Source organism: Elaeis guineensis, chromosome 9 (genome assembly GCF_000442705.2).
Source record: "Elaeis guineensis isolate ETL-2024a chromosome 9, EG11, whole genome shotgun sequence".
NCBI classification, from domain to species: domain Eukaryota; kingdom Viridiplantae; phylum Streptophyta; class Magnoliopsida; order Arecales; family Arecaceae; genus Elaeis; species Elaeis guineensis.
In genome coordinates, this window is record NC_026001.2 from 33202700 (window position 1) to 33215229 (window position 12530).

Genomic DNA, 12530 nt, shown 5'->3' on the forward strand with positions numbered 1-12530 from the left:
GTACGGCGCAGTAATGGCTCCGTCAGCTGTCAGCCGCTTTTAGCCGTCCGCCGTGGCGAGTGGGACACGTGTCGAGCGCGGGTCGGCCCGGGGGATTCGCGATCATCATGCGCCGGATCCCAGGGTCTATTTAAACCCGTCTTTCCGCCTGAAAGCTCTGTCGACATCCGCCTTTTCTCCGAGAGTCTTGACCCTCCTTGGCGTCTTCTTTGCCCTAGGCATCCTTCGAGTCATCCCTGTCCTCGCCCCTCTGCATCCTTCAGAGTGATCTAGGTCAGTCCCAGAATCTTCGCTTTTCTTCTTGCCATTTAGGGGCCTTTTCTCTCCATTTTCCTCTGTTGCATTCCTCTGAGTTGGTCTCCCGCAACCTCTCGTCCTTTGTCCCGTCTGTTTTCTTCGAAATCTTTAGGGTCTTCGTTTGAAGTCATTCGAAATGTCCTCCGGCACCTCCGCCTCTAGCGGTTCCAGGAGTTCTTCCGCCTCAACCCCCCAGAAGCCCCACCCTGTAGACGAACCCACTCCTGAGGCCGGGCTTCGCCCGTCTTTGCGCCGGGTGCCATTCCCTGCTCCCTGACCCCGGATGAACTCCTACTGATAAGGGTTCAGTATGGAGTTCCTCCGCAGTACGACCTGGAGCTTCCTGGCCCCTCCGACCAGGCTAGCGCTTCTCCACCCGATCGTTTTTGCCTGTATCAGGAGGCGTTCCGTGCCGGACTCCGGCTTCCGCTCCCGTCCTTCGTCGTCGTCCTTTTTCGTTTCTTAGATATCTCTTTAGCTTCAGTTGCTCCGAATTCTTTTAGGTTTTTGATAGGGTTCCTCTCCCTTTGCCACGTAGTCGAGGTTCAGCCATCCCTCTCTCTGTTTAGGCACTTCTATACCTTCAAGCGTCACCCTTCGGCGAAGGACTGGTGGTATTTCTCCCCTCAGTTCGACAAGAAGGGGTTGCTGAAAGGGGCTCCCTCTTCAATCCACAACTGGAAGGGGAAATACCTCTTCGTCCACTGCCCAACTTTGAGGCTGGGCCTGCCCCCTTGGGGCTCTCTGAGGGACTCTGTCCGCCGGGCTCCCAGTCTGGGGGAGGACGACCTTCAGGCCGTCCGGAAGCTTCTTGACTATTCCGCTCCTTCCCTTCCCAACCTTCTGAGGGAGCAATTTTTGTTCAACATCGGCCTGAGCCCCCAGGACCCTGCGAGTACTCCATCTATTCTTTTCTCTTCTTTTCTTCCGTCCTTCTTCTTTTCCTTTCTTTCTCTTCTCTCTTCTTTTCTTTTCTTTCTTTTTTTTTTGGCGCGTCACTTCTTCCCTTTTCACCCCATTACTGATTTTCGTTTTTTTTTTCTTTTTTCTTCTTTTTTTTTTTAGGAATGGACGTCGAAGCAGCACGGATGCTCGCCTGGGGCCTCAAGGCCCATAAAAGAAAAGGTGCCGCGGCCTCCGGATCAGCAAAGAAGGCCAGGGTGGAGGAGACTAGCTCGGTCGCGCCTGTCCAGGCGGCTCTCGCGATCGACGTTCCTTCGGACGCCGAACCAACGGCCCCCTGGGCTTCTTCAAGGAGTCCACCGACTGAGGCTCCCATTTCGGGGATCCGTTCCACGGAGGCGCCCGGAGCCGAGAGAGGGATGAGGAGGAAGTCAGTGGCCCGCAGGGGAGTAGCCGCCGAGCCGTCGTTGAAGAGTCCCTTGGTTCCAAAGAAGAGCCGGAGAATCCCTTCAATGACAGGGACTTGATCAAGCGGTTGATCGACGGCTGCATTCTGCCTGAAGTCGTCGAGAGGATTGACCGCACCGATCCTGAGCAGCGGGTTTGGGACTCCCTGAGGTCCTTTCTCGAGGTAAACAAGTCTCCATTCAATCGGCTTTCCGACCTTTGTTCTGATTCCCTAGTCGCCCTTGCAGATTGGGCACCAGCTCCTTGCCAACGTCGAGGCGACGAACCGGGCGAGGGATGCCATCCAGGCGGAGGAGCGTCGTCGGACCGAAGTCGCTCACCTCAAAGAAAAGGCCGCTGAAGTAGTTGCCCTCCAAGAGGCCCTGGAGAGAGAAAAGTAGGCCCGGGGGGAAGAGAAAAAGGCCTCGGAGGAGACGGTGAAAAAGGCGGAGGCCGAGGTCACCAGTTTGACGGAGCAGATTCCGATCCTGGTCTCAGAGGCCAGAGATCTTGCGGTGGAGTTCAAGGCCTCCGCGAAGATGAGGGACCTGATCGTCCGATTCGGTCAAGAAGCATTCATCAAGGGGTTCGAGCTCTGCCAGGAGAAGGTGGCTAGAAAATTTTCAGAGCTCGACCTCAGCTTCTTGGGCGAGGAGTCTGAAAATGAGGCCGGTCCCTCTCCTGCCGCTACTGCTGCCGCAGCCTCCCTTCCAGGGACACCGAGCTCCCCAACTCCTACCGTAGAGGTCTGAGACCTCCGATCCTGTATTTTTTATTTTTTGCAATTTTTCCTTTTCCTTTATCTTTAAGAAACACTTTATCAACAAAGTTGAATTTCTCGCCATGGATGGCTTCTTCCTTCTTCCTTTTTGTTTTTCTTTCTGCAATGAGACACATCTTGACGCCTTGATCTCCCGATGGCAGCATCCTATCGAAGCACTTCCCCTGCCCTAGGGAATTCTGCTGAAGTTCACGATCCAACGGCTGAAGAAGGAAGTTCTTCATTTGACAAAAGGGGCGAAGAAGATGGAAGGCGAGCTTCGCAGGTTAAGGGAGGGTTACTCTGAAGCCACCTCGGAGGCCACCCGCTTTCGGAATCTCCACGTGAAGGAGATCATGGAGTACAGCCGAAGGAAGGCGGACTTCGCGAAGGAGCTTGAGGAACACAAGAAGAGCACCAGCGATCAAATTTGGGCTCAGGCTATCAAGATCAGTTCTCTCAGGGTGGAACTGTCAGCTGCGCAGGAGAGGATTGGTCAGCTGGAGGAAGTTCGTCCCGGCTCTTGGCCCGGGCCGACGGCGATCGGGAGTGGTCAAAGAAGGTCTCCAACCTTCAGCAGCAGCTTCAGGATGCCGAGGTGAGCTATGACGTGCATAGGGCCGGCTGGCGCAGGCAGGTGGATGAATATAAAGGGAGGCTCAGGGTGGCGACCGACGAAGTCGCCCGTCTTCAAGGGCAGCTGGCTAACAGGGCTCAGCTTTCTTCTTCTCGGGATTCCAATGAGCTCCAGTCCCTAAGAAAAACTGCCGAAGGGCTTTCTGTCGCCCTTGGGGAGAGGACAGCTGAGCTGCAGCAATTGAAGATCCAGCTGGCATGCGATCAGCAGGCTGTCAAAGACGCGGAGACGGAATCCGAGGTCCTGAGAAAGAGGCGTCGAGAGGTGGAGAACGAAAGCCAGCGACTCCGTCGGGCGCTCCAAGATGCGCTGCTGAAAAAGAGAGAGCTAGAAGAGGAAGTTGAGAATCTGAGGCAGTCCTGGATAAGGGGTGAAACAGATAACTCGAGGTCGGAAGGAGCAGGGCTTCCCTAAGGCTCTTTTTGGCCTCCCATCTTTCCATGCATACATTTTCTCTTTTGTTATTTTGTCTTGCTTTTATTGTTTTGCTCTTCTTTCTTTAGCCTGCCGGGCTTTGTAGTGTATATTTCGTGAATGAAATGAAAAGGGGATTTTGTGTTACCTCGTCCACGTGTTGTATTAAGTTGTTGTCCGCCGAATCCCTTTTGTCTTTAAGACTAATCCGACGTCGATGTCGTTTGGAGGTGCCCAATCGTCGCCACGCCAATTTGCTCTCCTTGTAGTCCGTGGCCGTAGGCTCGAGTTTGGCGGTCCGGACTCCGCATTACCTCGGAGGTGTCGTTATTTTCTTGGCCCGTGTTAAGAGCCTTCTTAGAGACCGGAGATGTTTGGTAGGAACTTCCCATCTTTACCAGGACGAGGTTCCTTAGGTCTTTGGTGTGGTTTGTTTCCCGTCTGCTGCCGGCGTAATTCGTCGCTTTCCTTTTCAATTCTCCTCCTCTTTTCGAGTGAGGGTCCTCCCCTTGCTTTTTAAGGGGTCGCGTAGAAGTGTAGAGGTGCCATTGAGGAGACTTTTCCCCTTATCCAATTTCGTTGGGCGGCCGGATCCTTATCGTTATTAGGACGAGATTCTCCCTCTGTTCCCAACGGGGCTGTGGGGGCACATAAGGGTCGTCGCAAGGGCCTCTCCCCCCACCCAGTTTAAAAGAACCGGGCCTTCGACTTTGCTCATGTTAGGGCGAGGTTCTCATCCTGTCCCTAACATGGCTGTGGGGGAACATGTGGGCGCTGTTCGACCTCTCCCCCCATCCAGTCTAAGAAGAACCGGGTCTTCGACTTTGCTCACGTTAGGGCGAGGTTCTCCTCCTGTCCCCAACGTGGCTGCAGGGCCGCGTAAGGGCGTTGAAGGGCCTCTCCCCCCATCCGGTCTAAGAGGAACCGGGCCTTCGACTTTGCTCACGTTAGGGGGAGGTTCTCCTCCTGTCCCTAACGTGGCTGCGGGGGCGCGTAAGGACGTTGAAGGGCCTCTCCCCCCGTCCGATCTAAGAGGAACCGGGCCTTCGACTTTGCTCACGTTAAGGCGAGGTTCTCCTCCTGTCCCTAACGTGGCTGCGAGGGCGCGTAAGGGCGTTGAAAGGCCTCTCCCCCCATCCGGTCTAAAAGAACCGGGCCTTTGACTTTGCTCATGTTAGGGCGAGGTTCTCCTCCTGTCCCTAACATGACTGTGGGGGCACTCAAGGGCCGTTATATGGGCCTCTCCCCCGGTCCGACCTTAAAATAATCGGACTTCTGTTTTGCTCATGTTAGAACGAGGTTCTCCTCCTGTTCCTAACATGACCTTGTTTCAATTGTTTGAAGGGGTCGCCCCCAATCTTAACAGGTCCATGCTGAAAAGGAAAGACATGTGAAGTCGAAAGGAATTTTGATTCAAAGCAAAGTCGTGAGTAGTACATTTACAGGTTTCCTGAGTTCCATGGTCGTGGAAGGTCTGCTCCTCCTTGAGTAGGGATGGCAATGGGTAGGGTTTGGGTCGGGTAGTATACTACCCATCCCCAAACCCGAACTTAATGCCCTATACCCAAACCCTACCCGATACCCAATCGGGTAAGAAAAGAGATACCCATCCCCATACCCAACGGGTTCGGAAATACCCATGGGTAACCCATTTCCCCATACCCAATCCATATCCGCCCCATACCCAACCCATACCCATCCATTCTATGGCCAAAAAAAAAGTAAAATAATTTTATGCATATTATCAATCAAAAATAGAATTACCAATTATATATATATACATACATACATACGCACATACACACTTCTAACACACACACATACATACATGCATACATATATGCATGCATACATATACATACATACATATATATAATTATATATATATATAGAGAGAGAGAGAGAGAAAGAGAGAGAGATCATATATATGTGTGTGTGTGTGTGTATATGTATATGTATATATATATTCGGATATGTATATATGTATATGTATATATATATATATTCGGATATGAGTTCGGGTATTACCCATATCCATAGGTTCGGGTCGGGTTCGGATAGAAAATAGCACTACCCATACCCGTACTATAGTTTTCGGGTTTTACCCAAACTCAGTCAAACCCTATTTTTCGGATTTGACCGGGTTCGGGTAGGGTGTATACCCATCGGGTCGGATTAATTTTGCCATCCCTATCCTTGAGGGCCTCTGGTGATGGAGTCGATGGTCCCGATGGGAGGCCGATCCCCGAGCCGCTTCTCCCTCTTTGGCAGCTCAGGTTGCGGCAGGGCCCTTGGCCGATCTTCTCTACCCTCAGGCCGGCGCCGAAGGAACCTGTCGAGTCGACCTCGCCGGATTAGCTCCTCGATCTCGTCTCGGAGCTGGATGCATTCCTCCGTGTCGTGGCCGTGGTCACGGTGGTAGAGGCAGAACTTGTTGGGGTTGCACTTTCCGAGGTGTGTGCGCATCCTCTCTGGCCTAGGGAGCTGCTCCCTGACCTCCATCAGTACCTGGGTCTTCGAGGCATTGAGGGGGGCGTAGTTGCGAAATCTTTCCGGTGGAGAACCCCGCCGAACCCCGCGATCCGGACTTCTCTGCCTACGTACCCGGGGAGGAGTATGGACACGCTTGTGCCCAGGAGGGGATCGAGAATGCGGCCGAGCTTCTTTCGGCCTCTTTTCGACTGCGGGCTTAATCGAGTCTCCCGCCTGCCGCTCTCTCGCAGTCTCCTCATCCTTCATTTTGAAGGCTTCCTCCGCTCGGACGTACCCTTCAGCCCGAGCCAACAAATCAGCAAAATCCCTAGGGTACTTCTTCTCCAGGGAGAACAAAAGATCATTCTTCTGAAGGCCGCCCTTCAGAGCGGCCATTGCTACCGATTGGTCCAAATTCCGGACCTCCAACGCTGCGACATTGAAACGGTTGATGTAGGCCCGGATGGACTCCCCCTCCCTCTGCTTGATATTAATGAGGGACTCCGAACCCTTCCGGGGGCGCCGGCTGCTGACAAAATGGGCCACAAATTGGTGGCTCATCTGATCGAAAGAAAAGATGATATCCGACTTCAGCATCGAGTACCAGTTTTTCGCCGCTCCCTTCAAGGTGGACGGGAAGGCTCGGCACAGAATGACGTCGGGTGCGCCATGAAGCAGCATCATCGTCCGGAAGGCATCCAAATGATCAACTGGGTCCGAAGTCCCGTCGTAGCTTTCGAACTGGGGGAGTTTGAAGTTTGGCGGGATCGGTTCCTGCATGATCATCTGAGAAAAGGGAGGGTCAGTGCAAATATCCTCACCATAAGCGAGGAGAGCGTGGCGGAGTTCTTCGATCCGCCGGTTCATCTCCTGGAGTCTCCGGTCCAAGAAATCCTCTCGACTTCGGGTCTCGAGGGTCCTCTGGCAGAATGGAGGCAAGGATCTTCCAGGGATGGAGTCGTGATCCGATTGAGGGCTCTCCACCCTCGGGTTCGTCTTCCCAGGGAAGACGGGGCTGCTGGCCCACGTGGCCCGCCCCACCGCCGGATTCTGGTGTTCCGGTGACACTCTTTCCGAGCACACTGATGCCTGCGCTGCTGCTGCTGCATGGCCTGCACAGCCTCAGTGAGACCTCTGACCTGCTGTGCCAGCAGATCGAATTGCTCCGTGCCGACCGCTGTCGCCGGAGGAGGAGGAGGCTGGGAAACTGGAGGTGAGGCCGGAGCCTGAGATCTGGCCGCGGAGGCCGTGGATCATCGCATGGACGCCTTACGGGGAGGCATCGAGCAAAGACCAAGTGGAGGGAGGAGGGGGCACCGGAAAAGATGCCTGGAGACAATCCGTTGAGCGCTCCTTTAAGAACAAGGGTACTGCGAAGGTTCAGACCCCCTCCTAGCGCCAATCCTGTTGGTGCAAAAATCTGCTTGCGCCGGAGAAGCTGGAGTCGCGGTCGCCGCCGGGACCTGCAAGAGAAGTCTAAATCGGAGGTGGAATTGCTCCGGCAAGACCCTCCGACGCTCAAGTCAGTTCTCTGCCTCAACAAGAATGGAGTGCTCGAACGAAAATTTTAGCAGAATTTCTAGGTAAAAATGAGAGCTTAGAGAATAACGTATCTGGGATCCCCCTTTTTATAGGCAGAGGGGGCAACAAACTGATAGCGATGCCTGTAACCGTCTAGCAGTGGGCCGCCCAGAGTCAGAAAAAGTTTGTTGCGGAGAGTAGTGGAGTGGACTCGTGGCTATCACCGGGGCGTGCCACGTGGAGTTCGCCACGGGGAGCGGAGCGGCGTCCGCTGTCGCGACTTGTCAGAGAATGGAAGAATCGCGCGGTATCCGTCGCAGGAAGTGGAGCAGGATCGTGGCCATTATTACGGCCTGCCAGGGAGTGATGGGGCCACATGGAATCCGTCGCAGGAGATGGAGCAGAATCGTGGCCGTTGCTGCGGCCTGCCAGGGGGTGATGGAGCCGCGCGGAATCCGTCGCAGGAGGTGGAGCAGAGTCGTGGCCGTTGCTGTGGCCTGCCAGGGGGTCCAGGCCTATCGGCCGGAGTTCGGCTGGGGTGTCTGACGGAGAGAGGTGGCTAGCTACCCGTTTGAGAGGAGTTTGGAGTCCGGCTCTCGCAGGAGTTCGGGCGAAGTCTACCTGCAATTGGAATCAGGGACGAAGTCCGGATCCCGCAGGAGTCTAGATGAAGTTTACCTGCAGTAGGAGTCGTCGGCGGAGTCCGGCTCCCGTAGGAGTCCGGGCGGAGCCTGCAGGTGAAGTCGTGGGCGAGGTCCGGCTCCCATAGGAGTCCGGACGAAGTCCGCAGGTGAAGTCGTGGGCAGAGCCCGACTCCCGTAGAAGTCCGGGCGAAGTTTGCCTGCAATTAGAATCAGGGACGAAGTCCGGCTCCCGTAGGAGTCTGAATGAAGTTTACCTGCAGCAGGAGTCGTCGGCGGAGTCCGGCTCCCGTAGGAGTCCGGGCGGAGCCTGCAGGTGAAGTCGTGGGCGAGGTCCGGCTCCCGTAGGAGTCCGGACGAAGTCCGCAGGTGAAGTCGTGGGCGGTGCCTGGCTCCCGTAGAAATCCGGGCGGAGTTTGTCTGCAATTAAAATCAGGGACGGAGTCCGGCTCCCGTAGGAGTCTGGACGAAGTTTACCTGCAGTAAGAGTCGTCGGCGGAGTCCGGCTCCCGTAGGAGTCCGGACGGAGCCTGCAGGTGAAGTCGTGGGCGAGGTCCGGCTCCCGTAGGAGTCCGGACGAAGTCCGCAGGTGAAGTCGTGGGCGGTGCCCGACTCCCTAGAAGTCCAGGCAAAGTTTGTCTGCAATTAGAATCAGGGACGGAATCCGGCTCTCGTAGGAGTCTGGACGAAGTTACCTACAGTAGGAGTTGTCGGTGGAGTCCGGCTCCCGTAGGAGTCCGGGCAGAGCCTGCAGGTGAAGTCGTGGGCGAGGTCCGGCTCCCGTAGGAGTCCGGACGAAGTCCGCAGGTGAAGTCGTGGGCGGAGCCCGGCTCCCGTAGAAGTCCGGGCGGAGTCTGCAGGTGAAGTCGTGGGCGAGGTCCAGCTCCCGTAAGAGTCCGGACGAAGTCCGCAGGTGAAGTCGTGGGCGGTGCCGGGCTCCCGTAAAAGTCCGGGCGGAGTTTGTCTGCAATTAGAATCAAGGACGGAGTCCGGCTCCCGTAGGAGTCTGGACGAAGTTTACCTGCAGTAGGAGTCATCGGCGGAGTCCGGCTCCCGTAGGAATCCGGGCGGAGCCTGCAGATGAAGTCGTGGGCGAGGTCCGACTCCCGTAGGAGTCCGGACGAAATCCGCAGGTGAAGTCGTGGGCAGAGCCTGGCTCCCGTAGAAGTCCGGGCGGAGTCTGCAGGTGAAGTCGTGGGCGAGGTCCGGCTCCCGTAGGAGTCCGGACAAAGTCCGCAGGGCGGAGCCCGGCTCCCGTAGAAGTCCGAGCGGAGTCTGCAGGTGAAGTCGTGGGCGAGGTCCGGCTCCCGTAAGAGTCCGGACGAAGTCCGCAGGTGAAGTCGTGGGCGGAGCTCGACTCCCGTAGAAGTCCGAGCGGAGTTTGCCTGCAATTAAAATCAGGGACGAAGTCCGGCTCCTGTAGGAGTCTGGACGAAGTTTACCTGCAGCAGGAGTCGTCGGCGGAGTCCGACTCCCGTAGGAGTCTGAACGAAGTTTACCTGCAGCGGGAGTCGTCGATGGAGTCCGACTCTCGTAGGAGTCCGGGCGGAGCCTGCAGGTGAAGTCGTGGGCGAGGTCCGGCTCCCGTAGGAGTCCGGACGGAGTCTGCAGGTGAAGTCGTGGGCGAAGCCCGGCTCCCGTAGGAGTCTGGACGTCGCGGAGAATCCGGTCGATGCTGGCGGGGTCCTGTCCGTCGGCAAAACTTGGGAGTGTGGCGGAGGCTCGGCCGCCCGGGAGGTTTGAAGAGATGTTGCCGGAGGTCAAAATCAGTTGGATCCCCGGAGGGTCACTCCCATCATGAACTTCGGCTGGGAGGTATTTTATATCCAACAGTTCTTTTCCAATCATAAATGTTTTCCAGATATATCACATTACAGATGACCTAGATTCAGGAAGTAAATAAGCTACTCAAATAAATTAACGCATCAAAAGACCAAATTAAAATTCATTAGTGAACTAACATGCAGTATAAAAATGGAAATCAGGACAAAATATAAAATAAATATTCTGAGAACAGATACAAGACAATCACCTTTCACTTCACAAACTAGCTGCATAGAATCTTCTGCTACAGACATCAGGTGCTGATAGCCTGGATAACCATCAACATATAAGATTTCATCTAACTGCCTAAACATTCCTTGATCATTCCTCTTCTGTATCTGAAAAATGAGAATTAGAAAATAAAATATATTTTGTCATAAATACATGTATGAAGAACAATTAGAAAGTACAGTACGTTGTAAATTATTGCCTAGAGCAATGAACTACATCCAAGTGGCAAAGATAAACCCAATACTATGAAATTAATCTGCATGAATATTACATTGAAAGAGGCAAAGCATTTCAATCATTATATCACAAAATCTGTAAGTACATTAGTTCCAACCTCCACAGCTATGTATGACTTTATATGCTTGAAGCAAATAAAATACATTTCCACTACAGAGCAAACAGATAACCACAGATACTACATGACACTGGATGGCCACAGGTCTGTCCTAGTTCTCCAGAATAATGTCTTTTGGGCCCATACAAAGGTGCAATCATGCAAAGGGAAAAAGGAAGAGAAAACAGAAAACAGAAGAACGTAGAGAAAATTTTGTTGATAATGGGAGGCATGGCAAGATACCAAAAGACAAATTAAGAACATACAATCACTATACTCTTAGACAACCTTCATCATTCTCCAAACTCCAGAACCAATGGTTAAGCCTACTTCCTCTTACCATCCAGGTCAAAATGAGGAACTAACAAGCTAACCACCACATAAGCACATTAGTCATTTTCTATCAATTTATCACTCTTTTAGAAGTTCAACACCCTTTTGCATTTCTTGACAATATTTCATTTCATAAAAACTATTTTATCTTCTCCTTTCCAATCATTAGAACAAATATCCTGCTACCATTTATTAGTATGAGCAATCATGGTAACAATCACGGCTGTACAATATGTGCATCACTACGTATGTATCAAAATTTACCCTTGTCATGCAACAGATGTTTATATCAACCCTCTCAGTTCAGGGGTGCTGCAATGTTCAGGATGACAAGTTCCTTGTCATCATACTATTTTAACAAAAAAGAGGATAACCTACTTAGGTAGGTGTAATTTTGTATCCCTCATCTTCCCTCCTCATCATCATTTTCCCTTGTTCCATTTCTTCTATTCTAACTTTATTATTCAATCCATTATTATTTTCTTCTGTATTTATTTCTTTTCTTTTTGTTTTCTTACTTCAATAGACAGTTTATGTATCGGTTCTTCACAAGTGCTACTGATATAAGCAAGGTCAGATTTTCACTTAGGACATGAATTTCAGAGCTAATACTTTTGACCATTTAAGGCAACCATGAGTCCTAACAAGGTATTAAAGTAGGGATACATGTAATATACCAGTCAGATATTCTGCATTTACATAAAATTAGCATTTGGTTATCCAATATGAATACAAATTTTAAATATTATTTGAACAAAAATTTAGATTAACATATGGTGAAAATGTATATTATTATTAGTAAGATAGGATGAACAACCGTACCAGCATAAATGGGCATCAATAACAATCTGATATGAGAAATAAACCATCTATATGTGTAAAGGTTTAGATTACTGAGGTGTCCTGGGGACAGGTTATTGAGATGCCTAATGCACCTTTCTTGTAGGCAGAAACCTCCCATGTTGATGAAATAAAAAGTTGCTTGACGAAAAAAGGGATGGGTAGCTCTAAAAGGATAAGAGGCAAGTTAGAAATCTAGTGATGGTTTGGTCTTCAGGAATACTAAATTTATTCTGCGTACATACAGATTACCCATGTCCATAACAATTATATAAAAGAATAAACACATTCAAATTCAAATGTCACTGAGATATACTTACATAATCCTATTTATAAGCAAAGGCCAGTCAGTATCAGTATCAGAAATCTAAAAGCACAACAGTATCTGTGTGACTGTGTCTCCATTAAGATGAATTATCCGTTTCTGTACCATATCCAAAATTGGATATCTGATGACTGATACACATTTGTTGTATATCAACCGTCTTGTACTTAGATCCAGGGCAAAATCATTGAGGAATCCCAGAATGTCTATCCTTTTGCCAAAAAAATGACCTTTTCTTGTAAAATCAAAATGAACTTTTATGCAAAATCCACCAGCAACAAGTTACTTTTAGTCAGAGAAAGGAATGCAAGGTACAGAAAATAAGGAAAAAAGAATATTGATACTAGCTTTGAATGACATTTGATCATATGCGGTCTGCCTTCTCCTTGTACTTACAGGTAGCACAATAAACAATACAGCTTGTGCATAATGAATGTAATAATGTATTACAAATATTCAAATATGAATTTGTCAACATAAATCCATTTCACTACTTCGATTTAAATTTTAACTCAGAAGAAAAACACATATGGTTGCTTTATTATGTTTTT

At 51.2% G+C, this 12530-nt stretch overlaps 1 protein-coding gene across 1 annotated transcript in view; it reads right to left on the minus strand.

The window, feature by feature from the left end:
- LOC105051229 (uncharacterized) overlaps positions 1 to 12530 on the minus strand; it is a 56466-nt gene that overhangs the window by 28957 nt on the left and 14979 nt on the right. Inside the window, exon 6 of the mRNA XM_073243751.1 lies at positions 10125 to 10254. Within this exon, the coding sequence (XP_073099852.1) occupies positions 10125 to 10254 (130 nt within the window). The remainder of the gene's footprint in view (positions 1 to 10124; positions 10255 to 12530) is intronic.